At 41.3% G+C, this 26,493-nt stretch overlaps 2 protein-coding genes across 6 annotated transcripts; one reads left to right on the top strand and one right to left on the bottom strand.

The window, feature by feature from the left end:
- The first annotated feature begins 90 nt into the window (after window positions 1-90).
- Window positions 91-21,499, top strand: UFSP2 (UFM1 specific peptidase 2). Its single transcript, XM_059384282.1, has 12 exons — window positions 91-171; window positions 1,610-1,688; window positions 4,086-4,269; window positions 4,351-4,417; window positions 6,680-6,837; window positions 7,223-7,415; window positions 9,188-9,334; window positions 14,425-14,589; window positions 14,785-14,909; window positions 16,687-16,763; window positions 17,646-17,770; window positions 21,337-21,499. Exons 2-12 carry the CDS (start codon window positions 1,625-1,627, stop codon window positions 21,421-21,423), a joined length of 1,392 nt encoding a protein of 463 aa, XP_059240265.1. The 5' UTR covers window positions 91-171; window positions 1,610-1,624; the 3' UTR covers window positions 21,424-21,499.
- Window positions 8,099-24,426, bottom strand: ANKRD37 (ankyrin repeat domain 37). Of its 5 annotated transcripts, XM_059384291.1 has the most exons (7): window positions 24,152-24,426; window positions 23,785-23,937; window positions 22,824-22,915; window positions 22,087-22,290; window positions 19,018-19,148; window positions 16,640-16,789; window positions 8,099-8,336 (listed from the first exon to the last, which is right to left on the bottom strand). In XM_059384291.1, exons 1-5 carry the CDS (start codon window positions 24,176-24,178, stop codon window positions 19,082-19,084), a joined length of 543 nt encoding a protein of 180 aa, XP_059240274.1. In that variant the 5' UTR covers window positions 24,179-24,426; the 3' UTR covers window positions 8,099-8,336; window positions 16,640-16,789; window positions 19,018-19,081. The 5 variants fall into 5 exon arrangements, with proteins under 5 accessions (XP_059240274.1, XP_059240279.1, XP_059240278.1 ...); XM_059384296.1 differs by lacking the exon at window positions 19,018-19,148 and having other exon boundaries at window positions 8,100-8,336; window positions 24,152-24,424; XM_059384295.1 differs by lacking the exons at window positions 8,099-8,336; window positions 16,640-16,789 and adding an exon at window positions 21,759-21,848 and having other exon boundaries at window positions 19,064-19,148; window positions 24,152-24,422.
- Window positions 24,427-26,493: the final 2,067 nt, after the last annotated feature.

Genomic DNA, 26,493 nt, shown 5'->3' with positions numbered 1-26,493 from the left:
TTCTTCCGCGAGAAGCCGTGGTAAGGTCCGCCCCGTGACGTTGCTGCGGGGCATGTTGGGAGTTGTAGTTAGTTTTCCCAGGCTCCGCCCCTGGAAACGCCACTTCCGGGCTAGCGTGCGGAGCCCTTGCGCGGTCGTCAGCGCCGCTGTCCGAGCCACGTAGCAGACTTGGTGAGTACCTGCAGTAGACCCCTGCGTTTCCCTTCAGGCTTTCGTAGTTTCGGTGGGTCCAAGCCCTTGAAAGGAGCTGCCCTGGCAGGACCCACGGTAGCAGCTGCGAGCTCGGTGGGCTGGGCCTCCTTTCTCTCGGTCTGTCCCTGCTAGAGCTGGAAGGAGACTGTCCCGCACAGCCTAGACTATCCCAGCTCAGCCACTGTAGGACCTTCGCTCCCCGCGTCTCCTCCTTGTGGAATCATGTTGAGAACGAGGGATTATTTGTTGTCTTGAAGGTTTGAAGAGGTATCGGACCTGGGAAAGATAGGAGTCACTTTCTTCAGATCCTCTATTCCCTGAGCCCCCGCGTTTCCCTCCCAGCCGTCCGGCCACCACTTGGATGTGGTGGTCTTCAAGGATGCTTTTCTTTACATCCTGCGTTTCCTCCCAAGTTATAGATCCAGATTTTAGAAATGTATTCCGAGCTCTAGATCTTTATCTACTAACTGTACCTTCGCCTGGATAACTCCTATGTATTTCACACGCAGCAAGTTCAAAACTATTTCCACCTCGGCTCGTCCCACACCCGCTCTTCCAGATATCCGCGGATCAGGAAATCCACCGTGTTGGGCATGCCGGAAACCTGGAAATCATCCTTGTCGTCTTCCCCTTCTCAACCCCCGAACTTCGGATCAATAATCAGATCCTCTGCGTGCTATTTCGGCATGCCTGTCACTTGTCCTTCACGCCACTCCTACCATCCCTGTCCTTGCCCGCGTCAGATCTCTACTGATCCGTGGTAGGCTTTTAAGTGTTCTTCCAAGTGGGTCTTCACCAGCCTGTGCCCCTGCTTGCAGTGGGTTCTCCTACCTCCACCCCCAACTTTCCTTTCTAGTTGTTCATACTCGTACCTACTTGCCCTTCTCATCTCAGCCTTAAATGTTATTTCTTCAGAGAGGATCTCAATTCGGAAGCCTAGGGAGGTTGAGATCTCTTGTGGAATCATCGCAACAACCCTATGAAATAGCGGATTTTTCCTATTTTACAGAAGAGTACAGAAGTCCTGAGTGATTAGTTACATTGTGCAGAATCATGCAGCGTTAAATACGGTCTTGCCTTTTTCACTTTGCCTTCTGTATTTTTCATTGTCATTAAGTATTTTTTGTTCAAATGGCAGCTGTAGAACACTTCATAGAGCAGTTCCTCAAATGGTTGCCTAATATTTATATGGTAGTATTGTTCTTTATTTAACTGACTTCTTACTGGTTTAGAAGATTTCCTTTTTTTTTTTTGCTATGATGAAAACAGTGTGGGAAGTGCACAACATTGAAGTTAAATTTTTGCTGAACTTCGATTATTTCCTTAGGACAAATTTCCAGAAGTAGAATTGACTCTCATTTGTATGAAGATGAATTTGTTTTGTTTTACAACGGAATTTTGGTTCTGTTTGTCTCAGGTGATTTCAGAGACTATGGATATACTCTTCAGAATAAGAGGAGGCCTTGATCTGGCTTTTCAGCTAGCTACTGCTAATGGTAAGTCTGACCAAAAAAACTTCTTTTTTATTATAAATTGATGATGAAATATACTGGGATCCTCTTCATTTTGCAAATGAAACTGAGTGAGAGAGAGGATAAACTCAAATCGGGTGGTTAGTGAGTTCTATAAATTGGATTTAAACTTGGGCACTATGTTCCAGCACCACTGCTTGCCTGTGAGGCTTCTCTGTGCAAATTAGAAAAAAATGTCCTCTTTCTTAAAAAAAGAAACTTCACTGTCCACTGACAGACAGTTGTCACAATAAATATAAATATCCACAATGAGCACAGGGCAAACAAGACATGCAGATTTGAACATTGCAGACTTGCACCTATATATAACCCTGAGTCTCCAGAGCCTACACTGTTGAAAGTTATATTGTTTTTTAATGGTATAAGAATTCTGTGGGAGAAATATCAGCAGAGTTTGTATCAAGCAAATTCTAGGATGTCTTCCCGTTTCTGACTTGGGCTAAGGCCACAAACAGAGGTAAAGGATATCAGGGTAGGGAGATGAGTTGTGTTTGAAAGATGTTTCATTTGAGATGCCAGAGTCTATCAAGTGCAGATTCAGGTAATTTGAATCTGAAATTTAGGGGAGGGTGGGTGGTCAAGACTGGAGAGAAAGAATATCTCTGAAGGATCATTAACACCATGATACGAAATAAAATCATTCAGGAAAAGTGTGATCAGTGGCGTCAGAAACCACAGAGAAGTTCAGAAAGATAAGGAATGGAAAGGTCCCTAGCTGGCCATCATTTCCTGGCCCCACAGAAATAGGAAGAGAGAGAATGCAGAATGTTCTTTCTGACTCATCCTTTCATGCTAAAAAAATTGCTCTCAATCTTGGTCCATTCGAATCCCCACTCCCAAACTAATGAAAGTAAATTCGGGGATAAACAGAAGATAATCCAGGAATTATGTTTGTCTTTTGTAGTGTAGCTGAAAGTCTTTAAATTTGGCCTTCTGAAAACATATCGAGATGTCTTAAATCTCTCTTGTTAATAAGTAATCTTTTATCTACCACAGCCCCAAGGTATTTATTTAAGATATCAGGGTGATAGTTAAATAAATGGGTTTTTTTGTTGTTGTTGTTGTTTTAAAGATTTTATTTATTTATTTGAGAGAGAGAGACAGTGAGAGAGAGCATGAGCGAGGAGAAGGTCAGAGGGAGAAGCAGACTCCCCATGGAGCTGGGAGCCCGATGCGGGACTCGATCCCGGGACTCCGGGATCATGACCTGAGCCGAAGGCAGCCGTCCAACCAACTGAGCCACCCAGGCGTCCCTAAATAAATGTTTTAATCACAAGATTAAATAGGTTTAGGATTTAAGAATATAAAGTTTAAATAAGTATTTGTGTATTGTCTTTAAATATATCTTCTTGAACCATGAAAATGTTTTACATAATCCAAAGATTATAGTAAATTAAAAAGAAATCCCTGAAAATGAAGTAAAAAAAGTTTCAGGTTAATGACACATTACACAGAAAAAACTTTGACGTTAGAATACACTACTCTTAGTGGGGCAGAGTCCAAAGATAAAAAGAACTTCAAAGAAATTTGAATTTCATTCAATAGTTTACTGCTATAAGTTATGTGGTATTTTGAAAATAATTGGTATCCTCTTATATTAGTGGTGAAATAACGGTTCGGAAAACAGGTTGGCAGTTTCTCAAAAGGTTAAACATAGACTTGCCCTGTGACCCAGCAATTCTACTCTAAGTGATCACCTAAGAAAGATATGTGCACACAATAATTTGCACACAAATGTTCATAGCATTATTCATGATAGCCAGAAAGCAGAGAGACAGTCCACTTGTGTATCAGTTTATGAATGGATAAACAAAGTATATTGTGTTCATTCAAGGATATTATTATTGAGCCAGAAAAAAGAAATAAATACTGATTTATACTACAATATGAATGAGTCTTGAAAGTACTAGACAGGATGAAAGGTAGACATGAAAGGACACATAATGCGTGATTCCATTTATAGGATGTTTCCAGAATAGGCGGATCTATATAGACAGAAAGTAGATTAGTGGTTGCTATGGGTCAGTGTAAGAGGAATGGGAAATGAGTGCTGATAAGTATAGGGTTCTTTTGGGGTGATGATAGTGTTCTGGAAATAGTGATGGTTATAAACCTTGTCAGCTTCTAAAAGCAAGTGAATTATATGCATTAAAAGGATGAATTTTATGCTCTGTGAATTTAATCTCAAATTTATTAAAAAGAAAGGCATAAATTTTCTTTTTATATGTTCAATTATTGAATCTAGAGAATAGTTATTTGGGAGTCAATTTCCTATGTTGTACTTTTGTGTGTTTGGAACGATTCATGTTGAAAAGTTTAAGATTTCTTTTATTAACCTCTATTTATATTCTTTTAATTTAGAACTATTTATCAAGAAAGCACTAAAACATGTGCTGAGTGACCTGTCAACCAAGCTTTCTTCAAATGCCCTTGTGTTCAGAATTTGCCACAGTTCAGTATATATATGGCCTAATAGTGATGTAAACACCATTCCAGGAGAACTGAGTGATAGCTCTGCTTGTAAGAACATAATGCGCTTTATTCAGTGAGTATGTTTGAAAATTGCTAGAAATGTTTTCAAAATGTCATTTCATATTGTAAACATCTTTGTGTATTAAACGTCTAGCTTTGAACAGGAAGAAGATATAAAACGAAAATTTATGAGAAAGAAAGACAAGAAGTTATCGGACATGGTAAGCAAATTTATAATCCTTGAATTTGGACCAGAGTGATGAGATCTTAGAGGTTATTTAATGCAACTCTCTTATTTTTTACAGATCAGATTTTTGAGGTCAAAAATGACAAGAGTGACTTGTCGGAGGTTATATCTCTGTTTTACATGTTTAAGCTTTTGTTCCATAGTCATACATATCCTAATACATACATTTTGGGGGATGCTTTCTGTGCTCCCACAAAAATACACAGTTCGAGTATGTTTGCAAATTACTTAAAATTAAATAAAAATGAACCACTCTAAAACATGACAGAGACACATGGTGCTGTGAGATAGTAAATAAATGATTTACCTTTCTTCACACTGTTCTTAGTTCTGGTGCTTTTTGAACCAGTGTTATTGAGGACCGGCCATTTGCCACAAAGTTGGCAAGCACTGGAGATAAATAATGGAGCTACTTCAAGGGAGAAAGTTTTACGAAGTTAATATGACTGCAGTGTTTTTCTAGGCTGTTATGGAAAATAGGGTGGACATGAGGTTAGAGAGCTAGGCGGGGGCCACTTCAGAAGAAGCCGAACTCAGCCAGCAGCTGTGGTAACAGAGAGGAGGGATCCAGGAGGTGTTTAGGGGATAAAATGGACGATACTTGGAAAGGAATTGGAAATGGAACGACCATTTTCTTTCTTGGGTTAAGATGGGCGATGGGGAAAAAAAAAAAAAAAAAAAGATGGGCGATGGGGAAGTCATAAGGTCGGTTTTGGTCACATGGTTTGAGACACCAGTGAGACATCCACATGAGCTGTTATAGAACATACTGTGGGCTGTAGAATCAGGTGATTTGAGAATTACGTGTAGCTGGAGCTTGACATTTTGAGGAGTACGGGTCAGTTACTTCCTCAGATGGGATTTGTTTTAGGCTTCCTCATGACTAGATTGAGGTGGTGCGCTGTTGGTAGGAATGCGCCTGAAGCAATGTCCTGTCCTCCTCAGCACATCGTATTGAAGAGGCATGTGCTATCAGTTGGCCTCTAGTATTGGTGATGTTAACTCTGATCCCTTTCTTCCCATGGTGTCTGCTCATTTTCTTCTCTGTGAGGCCACTATATTTTCCCTTGTAAGTAGCAAGTATCTCATGGTAAGATACTTTGAGGCTATCCTATTCCTCACCAAAGTTTTGCCCACCACTTTCAGTGTCAACCAATAATTTTTGTCTGAATCCGACAATAACCTGATGGTTGCAAAGTGATTTTGCTATCATTTCCTTTTATACTTCTTAGATGACATTGGACCGTAAGGAGAGCTTTGTTTTTCCCTATTTATTTATTACGTGCATGGAAGCATGAGTTCCTACTTTATGCAATGAGTTAAAATCTTTGGATGCTCACATTTTCCAAGATTTGGTCAATGAATGCTTCTTCAGGCTTGCTCCAATGTCCTTTAGACACGTATTTTTGAGTACTTCCTACTTCTTCCACAAGATGATCTAGGCACATTATGTACTACTGTCCCTGTTCCAGCCCAGGGATCAGGCATTTCTCTAAGGAGCACACACACATATGCATACGTACCATACATGTATACATATTTATACACACAGAGACACACACACACATACCACGGTACATTTCTATTTATCTTTGTAAATCATATTTGTATTTCCAGTTCTACTTCTGCCTCACTGAATTTGTAACTTTTTGCCTCTGAGAAACTTGGCTTCTAGTATACTCACTATTTTGCCAGATTTGTTCAAAACAGAAAACATTCAAACAAAGTACTTTCAGAGTTGTTATTCCATACCACTGTAAAATTCAATCCTACTAACAGTTCAGTATCTGTTTATAGTTCTCTGTGTCTTTAGGCCAGGGGCTTATAGTTCTAATGTACGTTTAAAAGTTCCTTTGGTGTATGGTTATTATATCTTGTTCATTGGATTTTTTCTTCACTCTAAGTCTATACAGAAGTAGAATAATATATGTAATCCTGGTGAACGTGTACCAGCTTTAATACTTATAAACACACGCGCACATACACACACGTGACACACACGAATGTTTAAAAAAAAAAGTGATCAACAAATGGTCAGTCCGAGTTCATCTTCATCCCCACTCCCTCTCCACCTCCCTGCGAATTATTTTGGAGCAGAGGAGATTTTTTTTTTTAAGATTTGTGCTTTTAAACAGTTTACTATAATACAGCTTTGTATGGCCCTTAAAAAGTCACTTGCCCTTTATATTTAACGTTCAGTATGCTATAAGTTGACTATTACTGTTTCTCTTTATAGCATCAAATAGTAAACATAGATCTTATGCTGGAAATGTCAATCCCTGTGGGAGCTGTCACCCCCATCATTGAAAGAGAAAGCGGAGGACACCACTACGTTAGTATGACTTTACCTGTAGATGTAGTTCTGTCTGTTGCTCCAGAAGAAACATGGGGAAAGTAAGTATTTTGTACTGCTACTGACACATTTATATAAGCCCTCCTCCCCAGAGTAATCAGAGCCCGTTTTTAAATATCATGTAGATATATCCAGGATTATTGTTACTTTTACTATGATTTATTCCTTGTTATTAAACTGAGTCATCTAGTAATTAAATGTTTATTTAGAGGAAATAGGGTAGTATGCAAAACCTATAAGGTTTTCCCATTACCTATACCTAGGAAATATACAATATACTTAATTTTGCATAAAGTTAGACTTCATTTAATAATCCTGGTCCAGTGAAGTTTTTTCTTACTGTATTTGGGATATATTAACTCTCCATTCTAATTTATCATAACCACTATAACTTTCGTTAATGTACTTGAATATTTCCCTCCACAGAGTTCGTAAACTTCTAGTTGATGCAATTCATAATCAACTAACTGACATGGAGAAATGTATTTTGAAGTATATGAAAGGAACATCTATTGTGGTCCCTGAACCACTGCACTTTTTATTGCCAGGGGAAAAAAATCTTGTAACAATTTCATATCCATCAGGAATTCCAGATGGTCAGCTTCAGGCCTATAGAAAGGTAATACCAAGGGGCGCCTGGGTGGCTCAGTCGGCTAAGCATCTGCCTTCAACTTGGGTCATAATCCCAGCATCCTGGGGTCAGGCTCCCTGCTCAGCGGGGAGCCTGCTTCTTCCTCTCCCTCTGCTACTTCCCCTGCTTGTGCTTTTTCTTCTCTGTCAAATAAATAAAATCCTTTAAAAAAAAAAAAAAAAAAAAGGAAGCAAGAAAGGTAAAGCCAATACACTTATTCTTAGAAAAATTATGACATTCATTCACTTTATATTTACTTAAAACATTTCAAATAAATGGAACTTATTTTGTGATTTAACATGAAAGTGGAATCAGACTACCGTCTTCACATGTTATTTAATTTCTGTTAACATAGAACTTTTTTAAAAGTGTATTAATGAAAAAATATGCTAAACCATATTTTACATTTTGATTTCAGACACTCAGTATGGTTCATATGTTCTGTGAAATTTTTCTGTAATGAGATACAGAAATGAAAAGATGCTTACATGCCTTGAGCTGCTGCTGAGTGTTTATAAATAAATTCCTTTTCCCATCCCTTGCTTTCAGATTTGTAGAAGAGACAAGATCACGGTTAGGGAAGGAAAGCTAGGATTTATGCTAATTCTAATTAGGATTTATAGTAATACTTTACACCCCACCCCCACCTCCCAGGGTTATTTGGGTTTTATTAGAGGCAAGCATGATCAGCATTCAAAGAACTGAAATTTATTAATGAATTGGCTAGTTTTGGAGTGCGTATTTTTGATGTGTGGTCTTGCCTGGCGTCCATGCCACTGTACCACAGGAACATCTCCCTCATCTGTCCCTGGGAGGAGGCAGAGTGCTGTGATCCTCTGCTCAGTCTGTAAGTGCTGGTGGACTTGACCTGCAGAGGCACCAGATGATCCCACTCCAGCTGTGAGAGTACTTAGGAGACACGAAAAAGAAAATGTCAGACTTTACAAAGAAGGGTCACATTTTTATGCAGTTGGGAAAACTTTGCATTTTAAACATGTATGCGTATTTTAATTTTGATGCCCTATTGGTTGGCTTCCTACCACCCATCTCTCCTCCAGAATTTAATCACCACCCCTTGTATTTGTTAAGTACTCTAAGCATGACTTTTCAGAATACTTTCATGTTATTCTATCCTTGTTAATTCTAATTTACTCATTTACAAGGCTGTTTCCAAAACAGATTTCACCCTGGATGTATTTTAATAGACTGCGTTATAATAAAGTAATTTGAAATTGTGTTACTTCTCTCACTCTGACAAATTACAGTCAGCCCTTGAATAACACAGGTTTGAACTGCAAGAGTCCGCTGGCCCACAGATCATTTTCAGTAACTATGATACAGCACTGTAAATGTACTTTCCCTTCATATTTCTGTAATAGCATTTTCTTTTATGTAGCTTACTATATTGTAAGAATATAGTATATAATACATAGACATGTATGTGGATTTTTGACCGTGAGAGGGCTCAGTGCCTCAAATCCCCACATTGTTCAAGGCTCAACTGCATTTTCCTTTTCTCTGTGATCCCTTCCAGTTTCTACCCATATCCATGGAAAAACATACATAACTCTCTTTTGGGTTTAGTTTAAATCCCACCCTTTTCGACCTCTGTGAATTATAAGTGTGTTTGATAACTTTTATAGCCAATATATAGTTATTTTTGTTTTATGTCTTTAGATTGAGTTTGTTTACCAACGAGCAAGGAGTCTAAGCTATTTAACTTTTTTCTCTTCTTTTCTATTGATTCTGATTTCATTTAGGAATTACATGACCTCTTCAATCTGCCTCACGACAGACCGTATTTCAGAAGATCTAATGCTTATCACTTTCCAGATGAGCCATACAAAGATGGTTACATTAGAAATCCACATACTTATCTCAATCCACCTAACGTAGAGACTGGTATGGTGAGTTTAATAATTATTTATGGAGTCGACTGATGACCAGTGTCAGTGGTGATTTTTTTGTGTATATCCAGTAGAAGTTTTAAGGATTGATTCCGAATGTATGTCATCTCTCAAACAAAATTTACCACCCCTTTCTTTTAATAATCGTTGCTTAATAGCAGTATTCACAATAGTCTGAAAAGGTCAGAAATAGATAGCATGTACCACAGTTTTCCTACTAAAATTCCATTCCCTGATTTATTCAAAGGCGTCTCCCCATTTATTTTCACCCTGAGCCTGAGAAATCATGCCAAGTAAAGAGCGTGTTTACCCACAGCACGCCGCAGCCAAGTTCGGGAAGGCCCTGCGGCACGTTTTCTCTGCAGCAGGTGCCTGGGTGCAATTGGCAGCTTCCCACCAGCGGAAGCTCCAAGAAGTGTGGCTGGTGGGGCACGAGGAACGGTTCCTTAAGGGTGCGTGTGGGCTGGGAAGAAAGGGTCCCATGGGCACCCAGCCCAGGAGTTCTTACACAGCCCGGCCTCTTAGCAGCCCTATGACTGGCGGCCTCCTGTCTCAGGACTCCGCTGCTTCCTTACTGGGATGTTTACTCTTTCCAGGGGTATGCTTTGATCTGAAGTGGCCTGCTTTTTTACCTTGTCTTTTCTCAGCCTGTTTCCTCATTGTTTCCAGTTGTTTCCTGTCATCTTTAAAGCAGCTCACCACCCAGCTCATTTCAGCCCGATTCCCACCCCCGACTGGCACCTCTCACACCCCAGATCCCCTAAGAGGAAACCTAATTGTCCAACATGTCCTGGCATTTATTCAGTATCTCATGCGTCTCTGTGCGCTTTGTAAGGAAATCCTAAGAATGAAAAATGAATACATGATACAGCCTAAAGGACTGCAGGAGCCACTTCTAGTCCTGGCCGTCAGAGGGCGCTGGGGACAGCAGTTCCGCCCGCAGCAGCCGCAGACTGCCGGGCTTCCCACGGAGAGACCCTGGCTGGCTGCTTACCAGGTCGTGTGGACAGATGAGTCTCTATCTCTAGTCATCCTGTTGATGATAGAAAATCATTTTATTTATTTTGCTTGTATGGGAGGAAATCCTGGGAGACCTCTTCCTGGTTAAGAACCTTGCTCTGTCACAGTCATAGTGTCACCATAGGCCATACAAAGTGTAGAGTCTCTAACAAACAACATAATCTTGGTGGTTTTCTCGATTATTGCATAAACGTCTTCTCTCAGACTATATTTGGGACTCCTCTAGATAGGGTGGGTGTACCTGTGTCATATATTCATTTTTAAATTTTAATAGTTCCTTACAAAGTGCCTAGACATTCAAAACGTACCAAATAAATGCTGATTGATTTTTGACAGTGAAATGGGTTTGTTATTTCTATTATGGAGATATAAGACGCACTTACATATTTTAAGAAATTCAGTATATGATGTTTGATGTGTACATATAACATATATATAAATTGTAAAGCACAGTAAGGAGATGAATACCAGAGAGCTCCCTACCCAACTTAAGAACTAGAACATACCAGCCTACCTGTGTGTTCCCTCCTTTTCCACTCCTCTGCCTCCCCACAGCCTGAAAGGAACTCAGTGTATCCTGAGTTTTATTTGTATCACTCACTTCCTTTTTTTTTTAAATAGTTTCCCCACATAGGTGCATATTTCCTCAACACTTACAGTTTTGCTCATTTTGAGTTTTATAAAAAACTGGGTCATTTTATATTTGGTCTTCTACAACTCACTCTGGCACTCACTGTTAAGTATCCAAGAGTTCGTCATGGTATTGTGTCGAACTGTGGTTCGACTTCTTTATTGCCATGTAACAAACTGTGTATGGCTTGTCCAGATATTTTGTTATTCAGCCAACCCTGATAGGAAAGTTGCTGTACCTATTTCTTGTTATATATGTGCAACAGCCATTAACATTTTGCTTCATTTCACCTTCTTCCCCCCCCCCCCCCCCCCCCACCCAGGCCATTTCAAAGAAAGCCACGCACAGCCTGGTATTTACCCCTAAACACTATAGCACAAATCTCCAATGGTAATAGATTTGCATTCATGGGATTAACCTACTTTGGTTATGATTCATTATTACTTTTTGTTCTCTGCTGGATTTCATTTGCTAACATTTTTAAGATTTTTGCATCTGTGTTCATGAATAAGATTGGCTTCTGAATTTCCTCACATGATTTTTTTTTTCTGTCAATAATATACTGGCTCATTAAAAGAGTTGGGTAGCATTCCCTTTTTTTTTTTTTTTTAATTTTCTAGAGGAGTTTTTATAAGATTGGCATGATCTTTTTTGATCATTTGGTAAAGCTTACCTATAAAATAATCTGTGATTAGCATTTTCTTTATGAGAACATTGTTAATAAAATTAATTTTATTAATGGTTATAAGACTTTTTTCATATTTCTAAGTTCTCTTTACCTAGGTTTTAGTCTCTCCCATAGTTGTAGTGATGGGTTTTTTTTTTTCATTCTTTGTATCATTTTTATGCCTTTAAAAAAAAAAAAACTTTTGGCTTTGCTGACCCCCTTTATTGTAAATTCTATATCCTGTTTCATTAATTTTTTGCTCTTAACTTTTTTCTGGCGGGGGAGGAATCAATTTTATTTTTTTAACTCAATTTTATTTTTTCAGTGTTCCAAGATTCATTGTTCATGTACCACACCCAGTGCTCCCTGCAATACGTGCCCTTTTCACTTCCTCCTTCCTTTACTTTCTTTGATTCGTTGTTTTTGTTCTCACTTCTTAAGTTGGCATTTTGGATATTGTTTATCTTTTTTATTCTCTAAGTTTCTAAATTTCAAGCAAAGCACTATTTTCACAGGTTTTAATTTCAAGTATTTGTTTTATTCAGTTCTAGATGTTTTTACACCTCTATTATGATTCATCTTTTTTTTTTTTTAAGATTTTATTTATTTATTTGACAGCCAGAGGTCACAAGTAGGCAGAGAGGCAGGCAGAGAGAGAGGAGGAAGCAGGCTTCCTGCCAAGCAGAGAGCCCGAAGTGGGGCTCGATCCCAGGACCTTGGGATCATGACCTGAGCCGAAGGCAGAAGCTTTTTTTTTTTTTTCCCCCAAAGATTTTATTTATTTATTTGACAGACAGAGATCACAAGTAGGCAGAGAGAGAGAGGAGGAAGCAGGCTTCCCACCAAGCAGAGAGCCTGATGTGGGACTCGATCCCAGGACCCTGAGGTCATGACCATCATGACCTGAGCCAAAGGCAGAGGCTTAACCCACTGAGCCACCCAGGCGCCCCTGATTCATCTTTAATCCATGTGTTATTTCAGAGTTTTTTTTAACATCCAAATATATTAGAATTTATTTATATATGTAGGTACGTATATATATATTTTTTTACTGATTTCTGACTCCTTTGCATACTGATCAGAAACAATTTTTATGTAATAAAGATTCTGAAATTTACTGAGACACATTCATTTCCTGAGGATGCTACAGAAGCCACAAATTTGGTAGCTTGAAACTACAAAAATGGGGCACCTGGGTGGCTCAGTGAGTTGAAGCCTCTGCCTTTGGCTCAGGTCATGATTCTAGGGTCCTGGGATCGAGCCCTGCATTGGGCTCTCTGGTCAGTGGGGAGCCTGTTTCTCTTTCTCTCTCTGTCTGTCAAATAAATAAAATTTTTTAAAAAAGAAACTACAAAAATGTATTCTCTCAGCTGTGGAGGCCACAAGTCTGAAATCCCTATCATGAGGCTGAAATCAAGTGTCAGTGGGGCCCGGCGCCCTCCAAGGGCTTTGGGGAGAATCCCTCCCGTGCCTCTTCCAGCGCTCCTTGGCCACATCGCTCCCATCGGCCTCTGTGCTCATGCTGTTTCCTTCTCTCCACTGCGCCAGCGTCCCTCTCCGCTCTCTCACAAGGATACTTGTAGGAGTTGCGTTTCAGGCACACCTTGGTACAAGAAAATTCTCCCATACGTTAAGTTCCTTAATTTAATCACATCTTAAGAGCCCGCCTCCCCCCTCCCTTTTTTTTTTTTTTTTTTTTTTTGCCTTTCGACCCTATAACATAGTCTTCACGGGTTCCAGGGATGAGGAGATAGACATCATTTGGGGGTCATTTTTCCACCTACCACAATGTTGTCATTAAAAATGTTCTGTCTGTGCTTGAGAAGAAAATACGCTAATTGTTGGATGAGGATTCTGTTTGTCCATGCCTCTTCTTACCTAATTTTTTTAAAAAAATACCAGTTTTGGGGGACAAAAACACACGAGTATTCTTAACGTTATACTACAAGAAAGAAGTTACATGATCTTGGCCTTTATTTAAGGATATTTAAATAGCATACCTGGGCTATAATCAATGGTGGCAGGTTTACAAGACTGGAGGAATATTCTTCATATGTCCCATTATATGGCCCCTTCATTCATTTATTCCTCTCTTCATCATTTATTCAGTAAACATTTACTGACTATTAACTGTTTGCCTCACCCCCTGTAGAAGCTTGGGTCCAGAAATAAATAAGGCACAGTACTTGCCCTTATTAAACTCAAATATTAGTGTGGTTAAGAGGAGATTTAAAAAGTAACAAGTAAGGTGTCAAGCGGTGCTTTGAAAATAAAAAAATAAAGCAAGCTAGAGTGCTGGCCAGGGCAGGAGGTGGGTGGTGAGGGAGGGAAGCATGCCATTTCCAGGTTGGCTGATGATGGACAGTCTCTGATACTTGAGCAGAGACCTGAACGAAGTAAGGGTGCCGAGCTGCACATTATTTGGGTAGAATGTTCCAGGCAGAGCAAACCATAAGGCTCTGGCCTCAGATTGCCCCTGGAAGATCCGAACCCAAAGCAGAGCAAGCTACAGAGGAAAGTGGTAGAAGATGACCTTGGAGAGGCGGCCAGGGAGCAAGATTTGCCGGGCCTGAGAGCCCAGGGTAATGACTTTGGACAGTTGCTGAAAGCCAGGAAAGTATAATGTTCAACTGTAGTTCTCTGAAGGCATTTTTGTAAGGAACTGAAGTAACAGTTTGGCTCTGAGAACAGTAAACTTGGCTTGGATGTCTGTGTAGAAAATGTGCGTCTATCTTAAGTTAGTATGTTACTCTGTTTCTTCTTTTTATACAGATCCATGTGGTCCAGGGCACCTATGGCTATCATCACTATATGCAGGATCGGGTGGATGACAGTGGCTGGGGCTGTGCTTACCGATCTCTGCAGACAATCTGCTCTTGGTTCAGGCACCAGGGCTACACAGAGAGATCCATTCCGACACACAGGGAGATTCAGCAGGTACGCTTCTAATCAACTGTACATTTCATTAGCCCTTAATATACCAGTAATAATGATTATTACCTCATGGTACAGACTTATTTCTGTTTTGAAGGGGGAAAAAAACCATACTGGTAATCAGGGAACAGGTCCTAAATGTAGTTGTTTAATAGTTGTCTTGTGTATGGGTTTTTTTGTGTTTTTAAATACACAAAGGCTCTAGTTGATGCCGGGGACAAACCAGCAACGTTTGTTGGATCACGGCAGTGGATTGGATCGATCGAGGTACAGCTCGTACTGAACCAACTGATTGGTGTAACTTCAAAAATACTGTTTGTCAGGTGAGGACACCTTAAGAAATTAGTGACATCGTTTTAAAGCAAGTTTGTCATTTTATTAGAAAAGGGGAAAATTATGGATTCTCCTTCCTCTTCCTCCACACTGTTTTTATTTTTACTCTCTCCTCCACATTGCCTCACTGCTTTACAAATCTTTTTTTAAACGCTACATTTTTTGGCTATTGAAGACTTTGAGTGGATGAGTAAACTTGGCAATATGTATACTTGCATGGTGTTAATTTAGCTGAGAAAAGGAACACTTGGAAATATGTCAGCTATGACTAGAGTTACAGAAAATCAACTTTTTTCTTTATCTTCAACTCTTTAAAATATCTTGAAGGGAGAGATTCAGATGTTGATCTTTGACGGCCCTTTTTGTGTACCTCCTGCCCTTTTTCTTCTTAAAAGGTCAGTAAACTAATAATGTGTCCAAATAATATATTCGTTTTTTCCCAATACAGTTTAGCCATAATTCTAGCTTGAAAATATGAGTAAATATCAGGTCACGATTGCAGGTCCCTGGGATCAAGTGCTGGGTCAGGCTCCACCCTGGGAAATTCTCTTACTCACTCTCTCTGTCTCTTTAAATACATAAATCTCAAAAAAGTAATAATAAATAAATCAATCTTTAAAAAAATAAAAGTAAAATATGAGCTAATATTAATTAAATAAGAAGTTATTCCTTATCAGTGAACTTGTGTTTTAAATACATTTTGTATTACAGTGACCTCAATTTAAATACATGTTGTATTACAGTGACCTCAATAGATACATTACCCTCTTTTGTCCATGTGCTTATGTCCCAGAATGTCTGATTTCACAGCTGCAGTTTAGACCGCCTGTGAAAACCGGAGCTAACAGATAAATGATCGGTTAAATAGTGAAGCACATGATGATTGCAAAGGGAACGTTTTGGCACATCAAAACCTTACACGTTTCTTACTAAGCAAGAGCTTAGAATTAGCCACCAGTTGGGACCTCCAATCCAAAAAAGGATCTCCCTTCATCTGGCCAGCTTTCTCTCTTCTCCAAAGTACAGATTGTATAGGACATTAAAATATTCCCTAAAATAATATGTCATACTTGAAAACATTTTGTAGTTTTCACTATGGCTTCACAGCTCTTGTCTGTTTTAGTCCAGATCTCCTGTCACGTAGATAGGGCAGGGGTGATAGGTGCCAGGCTAAAGATGAGGAGGGAGACTGAGTCTGATGGTAAAAAGACAAGAACCCAGGACTTAAAACTCATTCTTCTGACATTAAATCCACCCATAAGAGCCCTGTGGTCATCAAGGTGACCACTTTCACTCTTCCCTTAAAAATCCTTCGTTAGGGGCACCTGGGTGGCTCAGTGGATTAAGCCTCTGCCTTCGGCTCAGGTCATGATCTCAGGGTCCTGGGATCAAGTCCCGCATCGGGCTCTCTGCTCAGCAGGGAGTCTGCTTCCCTTTCTCTCTCTCTCTGCCTGCCTCTCTGCCTACTTGTGATCTCTCTCTGTCAAATAAATAAATAAAATCTTAAAAAAAAAAAAAAATCTTTCGTTATGCAATTCGAGAAGCAAAGAAGCAAGGTCTTAAGTGGCCTTAAATACTTTGAAAGGTTATGGTGCTTTTGGTTGCTCTCAAGTCAGTTACCTACCACTTAATGTTATTTAAATTTACCATGTTTTTTTTCAATAACCAAAAAAGAAAACAAAACAGTAGAAAACACTGGCTCCCAAATTCCGTAATGGACCTTAGTATGAGAAATCATTCATCTGATGGAAGATGGTTTCTTTCTAGCCAAGGTTGTGAAATGGCCTCTCGAGGACGGGAGCTGGCTCATCACTTCCGGACTGAAGGAACTCCAGTCATGATCGGTAAGATGCTTGGGACATCTTGGGCTCTTTGGGTAAAGAGAAGAATATATAAAAGTTATTGTTGATACAATAATGTCACATAAAATCAGTCATTTTTAAACATTTGAAAATTAGCTTTTATACCATACATACTGACCTCTGGTTATTTATTGTTCAATTTTCAAGGTGGGAGGAAAGTTATAAAAAAGATGTAATAGCCAGAAGTAAAGGCTGAGAAGAGAAGTGATAGAACTGTTGAAGTACTTAAAGAATCAAGAACAGTATATAAAAAAGAGGCCATGGTCACTCAGTTGAGCCCAGTAAGTCATGGTGCGGTCTCTAACGCGGCTGGCTGTGTAGCATTACATGAATTGCTTCACCTCTCTGGGCTCTGTTTATAAAGAGGATTAGATGAGTTGGTCTAAACCTTGATGATTCTGTGGAGAACAAGACTTGATCTGGGATGACAGAAGGCAAGCTAAGACTGGTATGTAAGATATGCAGGCAGACAGATTTCAGCAGAGTATCAGAAGGACCTGAATGGGTAGATGGGCTGTCCCTCGGGGCGTCCTCGGAACAGAGGCCGCATTGCCCATTTGCTGAGAGAGGCCTCACAGCGGCGACTGTGATCCTCCGTAGCCCTTTCTAGATCCAGTTCCACGGATATGGCAGTGGAATAGAAACCTGATGTGGTTACAAATATGATTGCATCTTTTCTGATTTTAAAGGTAACAATTTTATCTTCTCAGAGTACACTTGACGTGATCTGTAATCTTTTATAATCTAGGCTAGCAATTTTAATGCTATGTTAGATTAACAGGCCAAATAATGTTTTTAAATTGAAATTGACTAGGGAGTTGAGATTCACATATGCCCTCTTTTTTCTGATTTCCCTTGCTATAGGGGGAGGAGTTTTGGCCCACACAATACTAGGAGTGGCGTGGAATGAGATTACAGGGCAGATAAAATTTCTGATTTTAGATCCACATTATACAGGCGCTGAAGATCTACAAGTTATTTTGGAAAAGGTAAGTATCTGTTTAACACAGATTTAGATGCAAGGGAAAGAATCCAGACGCAAAGGAGAGCAAACTGGCCTTTAACAGAACTACAGACCCAGGGCTGTGATGCACCCTCCCAGCAGGTACTGTAGGCCAGTGAGGACTGTCTGTCTGCATAGGGAGGAGAAGAGGGAACTAAAGTGAATTGCAAAGAACAAAATTCAGGTTAGATTTATGAAGACTTTCCTAGTTATTAAACTTAATAATGGAACAAAGAGCTTAGAAATACATTCTTTTGGACATGTTACAGCTTTGCATAAACAAATGTAATGAAATAGGAGTAGATTAAATAACCTTTATAATTGTATTATTAACCAAAAATAACCAGTATGTTGGACATTATGGAGGCTACTTGTAATTTATTTACATATAATTTATTCTCATTCTGTAAAGGATTTGAATTTGAGACAAATGTGAGAATATTCATTGATACTTACAGTACCAGTTAAAGGAGGTGTAAATTTAACTTAATGTACTTAATGTATAGGCAACTAATTCTCACGTATGAAAACTCATTCTAAAACTTTAGAAGGCAAGGATAATAAGACATAATTAACTTGAATTTAAGCTTCTGTATTCTTTGCTAAATATATTAAAATTACAAAGAAAGCATACAACCTTTTCAGCCACAAACCCATAAATATTTCCTACTGTTACTCACTACCCTTCATTTTTCTCAAATTGTCACTTAAGTCAACATCATTAATACCTTATAAAAAGCTTTCTGTGAACTTTGAAGCTGTAGTTTAATTAGGTCATTTTTTTAAAAGCACAGTTGGAAAGTCACTGGTGAGACATTTTCAGAAGTTAAATAGAACGTAACTGTATGAAGTTACCAAAGCCCTGGGAATGAGGGGTTTAGTAGTCAGGAGCTTAGTGTGTGTGTAGCTGAATGCTTTTATAACCCAGTTTAGTAAAATATTTTGCCAGTGATAAGACTATAAATACAACAGGAGATAAATGTGTCCTGCTTTTATCCTTCAAGGCATTTGGACTTGTAAGTCTCTGAAATGTTTCCTGCTGCACACCAAAGTGGGAGCAGTATTTCCTCTTTCTGTAGTCAAGTGTTGGGTCACTCGGCATGAAGTGCCAGTATGTGCCGCCCACTGCTTGGAGCAGTAGGGGTATTAATAAAGGTCTTTAAGGAGCTCTTAGTCTAGAGTTGAAGAAAAAAGAGATCCAAAAACTATTCCCAACAAAAAAATAGAGTTTACCAGGCTGATCCATTAGAGGGATCCCTTAGAGCCGGTGAAAGGACCGCAGGCCACGTTCCCAGAACTACGCCAGTTCCAACAGGATCCAAGCCTGCGAAGGGGTGTGGCTGGAGGGATGGGCAGGGCTGAAACTGAGCCAGGCAGAGAAGCAGAGCATTCAGTTTTCATCTTAGAAGCAGTGAGAAGCGTTCATTACTTTAATTAGAAATATGATATAGATAATAAAATTACTTCTTTCTGGCTGGTTTGAGGAACTTTGCAGTAGATGGAATGGTCTAGATAGGCTTTCCTGAAGCAGTTGAATAAGGCGTTGTCCCTGATTACTTTCGGAGGCTCCTAATGTTCTTTTTTGCTAATTAGATTTCTGTAGAATTTTCTTTTTTTTTTTTTTAAAGATTTTATTTATTTATTTGTCAGAGAGAGAGCGAGCGAGAGCGAACACAGGCAGACAGAATGGCAGGCAGAGTCAGAGGGAGAAGCAGGCTCCCTGCGGAGCAAGGAGCCCGATGTGGGACTCGATCCCAGGACGCTGGGATCATGACCTGAGCCGAAGGCAGCTGCTTAACCAACTGAGCCACCCAGGCGTCCCTGTAGAATTTTCAATTGGAGAAAACCTTCTGCCCTTTTAGCACGTATAAGGAGCCCTGAAGCCAAGGCCTGACCTTGTGAGAGTCAACACTACTCTCACTTGAGAATCGAGAGCAGTGTCTTAGAGCCTGGGCTACTGTAACAGAACACCATAGCCCAGTCGGCTTATGAACAAGAGAAATGGGTTCCTCGGCTTTCCGAAGGTGGGGAAATGCAAGATACCGGCAGGTTCGGTCTGGTGAGCACCACTTACTAGCTCACAGACAGCAGTCTCTTTCACTGGATCTGCACAGAGTGGAAGGCATGGGGGACCTTTCTGGGGCCTCCTTAATGAAGGCACTAATCCCCTTCATGCGTTCCCCTCTCTCAACCTAGTCCTCTCCCAGAGGCCCCACCTCCACATACCGGCACTTTGGGATTAGGTTTCACAAACATTCCGCCTAGCAAGGACTGTAGGGAAAGTTCTGCCTCTGCCTGACCTCTCTTTACCCTCCTGTGGAACTTTCCTGTTTGAAGTTCCCAGACTAGTCTCCTCAAAGAAAAAGACCATACTCCCCTGTCTACTCCCATCAGTTTCTGGTTTGGGCACCCACTCTACCCACTTCTCTTTACAATGATTTGAGCCTGGTTACCTGGAAAAGGCTGAAAGATGAAAACAGAGAGTAAAAGCCTTTATTCATCATTAAGATAACAGATTTTAAGACATTAAATTTTAGAAAAGGTTTGGCTAAAAAAGGTTATTTACATAAAGAAACAGGTCTCAAAGACAAAAGATTTTTTTTGTAGTTACCTAGGAGTGGGGAAATAGGACTGATGGAGGATTTTTTTTTTTTTTTTACTTTCATTGAACTTTTAGAATGTAGATCTAATTTTTGCAGCCCAAGAAAGAAAAATGCAAACAGTAAAGAGTTCCTCTAAACCCTCCAACCTCCACACTAAAAAATAGAGCTAAGACACTATTTTCTGTAGAAACCATGAACTTTAGCTCTCGGTCACTGCCAGGATACAGAGCAGCAGCTTCCGAGTTAGGCTAAGGAATGAGACCACACTACTTGTCACAAACCCAGTGGTATTTATTTTAAGAGTTCTAGCTGGCCAACTCCCAGCAAAGCGTTTCATTTCAAAATGATGTAACTCAGACTAGTCATTAGCTGGGTCTTTAAGAAAATAGATCAATGGCCCTAGAAGAAATTTGATGTACTTTTGGATTCACAGATTTTGTTTAAAAGTAATTTTCTCTGCTGGGGAAAAGAATGGGAAGTGGAAGGATTATAGCCTGAGGACAGTGAAGGGCAATTCAAGAGGCCAAAACAGATCTCTCCCTGCCACTTTCCTCGTAGCTAAGATGCGCAGTATGGTCCCTAAGACGGCCTTTAGTGGCCTCCCAAGAAAAACAGATTGCCAATTCTATCACCTGCTGCTGACTGCCAGAATTATAAAACTTAGACTCAGTAAAAATGTGATTATTTGGAGTAACAGTTACCATAAGGGAACTTTATCTTTTCTGTGATTAAGTACTGTAGAATTTAATTTTTTTTTTTAACTCTATCTGAAATGGACCCAAGTATGTTACTTTTCTATGCTTTATAGTTGTTCAGATCTTTGAGTTTTGTAAGTTAGAGTCGTATTCCAGGATTCAGCTGACAGAACGGGACTGTAAAATGCTACAATTTTGATCATGTAATCCTATCATTTAGTAAAAGGTTTTCCTTTCCCTTCTCCCAAATCTAGGGCTGGTGTGGATGGAAGGGCCCAGACTTTTGGAACAAAGACGCTTATTATAATTTATGTCTTCCTCAGCGACCAAATATTTTTTAAAATATCTTGGACTCGAAGACTGTAGTAAAGTTGTATTATAGATTTGTTAATAAAGACTAAGTTTAACTTCAAAGAGAATCCTGGGTGTGGTCTGATGGTTTAAACTACAATTTTAAAATAGAATTTTAAAAAAGTAAAAAATAAACTACAATTTTTTTCAAAGGCTGTTAGGTACTACACAAATAAAAGTTTATTCTTTAGACATTCTTTAATAACTTAAAAGACAAAGCAGGCACAACCGAAATATTACAGGCATGTAAAAACATGTATTCTGAACTGTTATCTTCACTTAGAAGAAAGTTTTCCTCCTTCTTAGAAGGAGCTGAGATATACACCTGGTGAGCCAAAAGCCATAGCTTGTAGCTGAGCAGTAGATCTGCACGGAGTGAAGGCCTTCTTCAAACCTTTTCAGAACCAACGTGAATCTGTGGTTAAACATAGTGAGTTAGAAAGTTTTTTAAAAAAGGTTTTCTCCCTAGCCTTCCATCATGCAAGATGATTTCTGGGCTCCAGAATCTAGCAGTAGTTACTATAACCAGTATTAGCATGTGTTCACAAAAAGAAAAAGACACACTTCGAAATAAGACTGCCAAGACTGAAATAACTAACTGCGCCGAATAAGCAATCCCTGAGGAAGGAGGAAAACAGAACTGAGTTACTCACCAACACTTCCTTTTTCCAGTCGTATTTTCTACACTTCCGAAGCTTCGTTTCTGTCTGAGCACTGGAACACAATCATCTCTATTGGATCGGTCACTTGATTTTACTGTCTGCATACATTTAATTGTTGTAAGAAACTTGGCACATTCTAGAAATCCATAGGCCCAAGCAATATCTTCAGCTGTTTGTCCATTCTTATTACATAAACTGAATTTAAGACAAAAACGGAGTTACATAAAAACTGACAACTGTTTAGCCTTTTTAATATATCCTTCTACCAAAGAGCTTTGGGTTCATACAAATCTTGGTTTCAGAACAGAAGTGGTAAAGCAATCAAAGAATTCCAATATTCCTTGCTACTGCATCCTGAGTGACTAGCAGAGTTCAGCACACAGTGGACCTTCCATTTTTGAGTGAATGGAAGTGTTCTGTGCTCCATCTAGTAATACTCCAAGGAAGTCAATGAGAACTTTTATTGAAGGGATTATCCCAAACCAAAACTAAGATGTAATATTGCCACAACAGAAGAACAGAACTGCACCTCTGCTAAGGATCCATTTTTTTACTTAAATTCAATAGTATTAGGTATCATTAACAACCTAAGTTAACATTTAAATGATACTCTAAATTGTCAATTAGGCAAGCATCATTTTTAAAAGCGCATGTAATTAAGCTTCAAGGATCTGTTAGCCTAATCCAAGAAAATACGAAATTTTTGAAGTCACTGATTTTATACTCACTCAATTTTGGCATCCCTGGCTACAAGCAGGCTAAGGCATTCCAGACTTCCAACTTTTGCTGCCTTGTGTAGCGGAGCCTCTCCAAAGACATCCTTAAAGATAAGACAGCACATTTTAGTTTCTTCCAAAACCATTTCTGTGGAAGTCGGTAGGGAGAGTCAAATCACTGTTGAAGAGAACCAGTTAGAACAACATTGTACTAAATTTTTTTAATTTGGTGTTTTTTTTTTTCAATAAAGTTCACCTGGTGTTCTATTAAGTACAAAGTTTTCATCAATAAAAACACATGCAGCCACAACTACCTACATTAAAATTTAGGTGTATAAAAGCAGAGTAGAGTATTATAAAGGTAAAACAATTTAAATTCACCCTACTTTAATATTCAATGGGAGATGCAGACTACCACAAAACAGTTCTGTAGAAAACTGTAATAGTTGTGAGCTTGCCTCACAACTGTTATTTATTATTTTTTTAATCACAACTGTTATTTAAATAATTTCCGTACTGAGACTTTTCGTCTGGTAATGCAGCATCCGTTCCTTTTGAAACGAACTGCAGACCTGCGTGTGCTGCGCAGGGTCCCAGCAGGAGCCACAGAGCTCGTTGGCGGACGAGCCCTTGAAACGTGGCCAGACTGAGCTGAAATGCGCTGTAAACGTAAAATACACGCCAGACTGAGATGTCTGAAAGGACCATGGAAAAATCTAAGTCCCCTAAGTCAATATTGAAATACTGAGGTCAGCGGTGCCGAATCACAGAATTAACTTCACGTGTCACCTCGTTAACGCGGCTCCCAGAAACTTGTACATTCCTTGAGTGCCTCGCTTTATATTGCTATCAGACATCTCGCGATAGTCACATTCGTAACAAGGGAAACAATACTCTGGCGTCTGCGAAACGTTTCTGTGGATCTTGGCGGGGGAGGGGGGCGGGCCACAGCAACAATCGGTAACCTAGTTACCTGCTGGTTGAGGTCAGCGCCCGTTTGCAGCTGCCACAGAAGCAAGCCAGCCAGGCCCCCACCTGCGGCCAAATGGACAGGCGACTGCTCGCAGGGATCCGGGGGTGCGTTGACCGAGGCCCCGGCCTCCAGCAGATGCTTCAGACTATCCACCTGCGGGAGGAGAACAGCAGCTCCAGCATCCCTCTTGCCTTTATCCCGCCCCGCGCTCTCCCGCTGTCGGAAATCTTACCCCACGCCCCAAACCTGACTCTGAAGGGGGTGGACTCGGCAGCGCTCAGTGGTCAGTCCCCCCTCGCTAGTGCTCCCGAGCTGACAGACACCCGGGGAAGCTAAGCCTGCAGGCCGGAAGGCGCCCGCGTCTCACCTCTGGGTTGCAATCAAGCAACAGCATCTTCCGCCGACGGCCGAGGACAGGACGTCTGGGGAGCGCAGAGCAGCGGGCCAGGCGCCGCGGACCGGCAGGTAAGAGTGCGCAGCCCACCCGAGGGCGGGAGAATTTAGATTGCCGGGGCCAGGGGGCCGGGCCTCTCGCCGCAGCGCCCCAGCCCCGGCCGCGCCCCAGGAGCCTCACCCCAGCGGCGGGGCGTTTCTCCTCCCTGCGGGAGCAGCACGTACACAAACACAGCCACGTGCCACCTCCGGGCGGGCTGGCGCGGAAGTCGCGGGTTCGCCCGCCGATTGGCCAGCCGGGAGGCGCCAGCTCCGCCCACCCCGGGGCGGGGCTCTAAGTAGCGCCCGCGGAGCCTCAGTGCGCTTGCGCCGCCGGGAATGCAGGGCGGCGGGACTCCAGCGGCAGCCATGAGGCTTGCTGCGTTTGGCACGTCTCACACTAGCGTGCCCAGCCCTTTGGTCCCTGTGGAGAAGCGGGAGTCGCGGGCGAAGGTTCTCGTTTCTGCGAGCACGCACGTAACCAGGAAACGAGAGAATTCTGGCAACCATCTCTGGAAGCCGCTGTGCATGGTGCTGGCGCCGTGTCCTCCGCCCTCCAGCTCCGGAGGAAGGATGAGAGTTCCTTTGGCTTCACGTTCAAAATCTCACCCGCGCCCCCCAGCTCTCCTCTGTCACCGACGCCCTGGACCTTTAGGGAGGAGGGCGGGAGCTGCGGCGGTGGAGGGGCGGCTGAGGGAACTGAGGTGATGGCTTTTACCACAGGGACTGCTTTGACACCCCTCCCCAACCTAAACGATTTCTCAAACCCGGCCCTTTCGGTGACACCACGCCCATCCTGGGAAATCCGGTAAAAACCCGCCAACCATTGTCCTGGGTCCCCTCTTGGGGACAGGTTGAAGCACCCCTGGGCTCGTCGCCTGGGGAAGGGTTGAGAGCCCCGGCTGTTAACCTTGAGCTTGCGTCAAGGACGAGGACGCTCAGCCCGAACCCTCACTGTGGCGACGGGGGAGGGTGTTCAAGGAAAGTCGGAGGGACGCAGGCCAAGGACGTTTGTGACCCAAAAGGCTCTTCCCCGGCGGGGCCGCGGGGCCCTCGCTTACGGCCAGGAGGGGAAAGCGGGGAAGGGGGCCGCGGCTGGCGGGGGGCCGGGGGGCGCGGGTTCCTTCCGTTCCGCTGGAGGCCTTCCGGTCCGGGCCACTGGAGCCGCCGACTTCCGGCCTTCGGGGCGTAGCGGTCCCCACGTCCGTCGTCTCTTGACCGTCGTGACCTGAATGCGCTTTTCGGATCAGTCTTGCCGGAAACTAAAGCTGCAGCCTTATATTCCTATTCCTTTTCCTTAACATCCTCGGGGATTCCCTTCTTCCTGCTGATACCTTTGAGAGCAAACGGATGAGGAAACTTGATTCTTACGCTCTTGGAGCTCGAGCTCTGTGAGCGGCCTTTGAGTTCTCATTTTGGTGGCAGGATCTTGTTTATTTTGTAATAAGAGCCACAAAATAATTTTACGATAATTTATTATACACTGACCCAAAGGGTAGTTTTCCATATTCATGTGTATACCTGAACATAAGTGTGTGTGTGTGTGTGTGTGTATTTATGTTCAAACACATAGAATCGTGCTTGTGTTCTATAGTTTTTATATTGAAACTATTCAAAATACCTTTTTTTATGATATTTGAAGAATGTCAGAGATCTGTGAGAACACGTGATCACTGCCAATTTCCCTTTTCTCGTGTTTATCAGTTACGTGAGGACTGTTTTTTAAAGCAAATAATTAAGCTTCAGGTTCACACAGATGAAAATGAATGTCAGAATTCATTTTCAGGAATTTTTAAATGATACGCGGGATTATCAGAGAACTTCATAGCCTTCTAACCAGAAATTGCAGTTAACATGTGCAATGGCATATCGGTGTGATGAATATGCCTCCATATTATATCCTTTTTATTTAAAACAAGAGTCTATTCAGCAAGTGTTAAGTCTGGTAATTAGTGTTAACTTCTTGTTACATACCTGAGTTTGACAAGGAAAAGGAATTTTGTGAATAGTTGTTAAAGCTTTTCTCCTTTTAATCACTTCCTGAAAGACACCCCCCCCCCCCCCCGTCGTTAACTAATCAACTGCTCTTTTGTTGTGTAAGAGCACCCCCCCTCCCCTTGCACTGTAAAGACCCTTCCCCCAGGGTTGAATTCAATGTAACTGCTCTTTTGCCTTTCTGTAACCGCTTGGCTTTTAGGGCATGACACTTGACTCCTGTTTGAACAAGATACCCTCTCCTAATAGCCGGGGCATGGTCACGTAGGCACGGGGGCTGCA

The sequence above is a fragment of the Mustela nigripes genome, chromosome 18 (genome assembly GCF_022355385.1).
Source record: "Mustela nigripes isolate SB6536 chromosome 18, MUSNIG.SB6536, whole genome shotgun sequence".
Lineage (NCBI taxonomy): Eukaryota > Metazoa > Chordata > Mammalia > Carnivora > Mustelidae > Mustela > Mustela nigripes.
This window is presented reverse-complemented; position numbering and strand designations above follow the sequence as displayed.

What these genes read in the sequence shown, in the direction of transcription:
- UFSP2 (XM_059384282.1), top strand. Translation starts at nt 1,625, where the DNA reads ATGGATATACTCTTCAGAATAAGAGGAGGCCTTGATCTGGCTTTTCAG. An exon ending in AACATAATGCGCTTTATTCA is followed by an intron (nt 4,270 to 4,350) that starts GTGAGTATGTTT and finishes TTAAACGTCTAG; the next exon opens with CTTTGAACAGGAAGAAGATA. An exon ending in CCAGAAGAAACATGGGGAAA is followed by an intron (nt 6,838 to 7,222) that starts GTAAGTATTTTG and finishes TTCCCTCCACAG; the next exon opens with AGTTCGTAAACTTCTAGTTG.
- ANKRD37 (XM_059384291.1), bottom strand. Translation starts at nt 24,178, where the DNA reads ATGCTGTTGCTTGATTGCAACCCAGAG. An exon ending in TGCTTGATTGCAACCCAGAG is followed by an intron (nt 23,938 to 24,151) that starts GTGAGACGCGGG and finishes CTCCTCCCGCAG; the next exon opens with GTGGATAGTCTGAAGCATCT. An exon ending in GCGCTGACCTCAACCAGCAG is followed by an intron (nt 22,916 to 23,784) that starts GTAACTAGGTTA and finishes CTTATCTTTAAG; the next exon opens with GATGTCTTTGGAGAGGCTCC.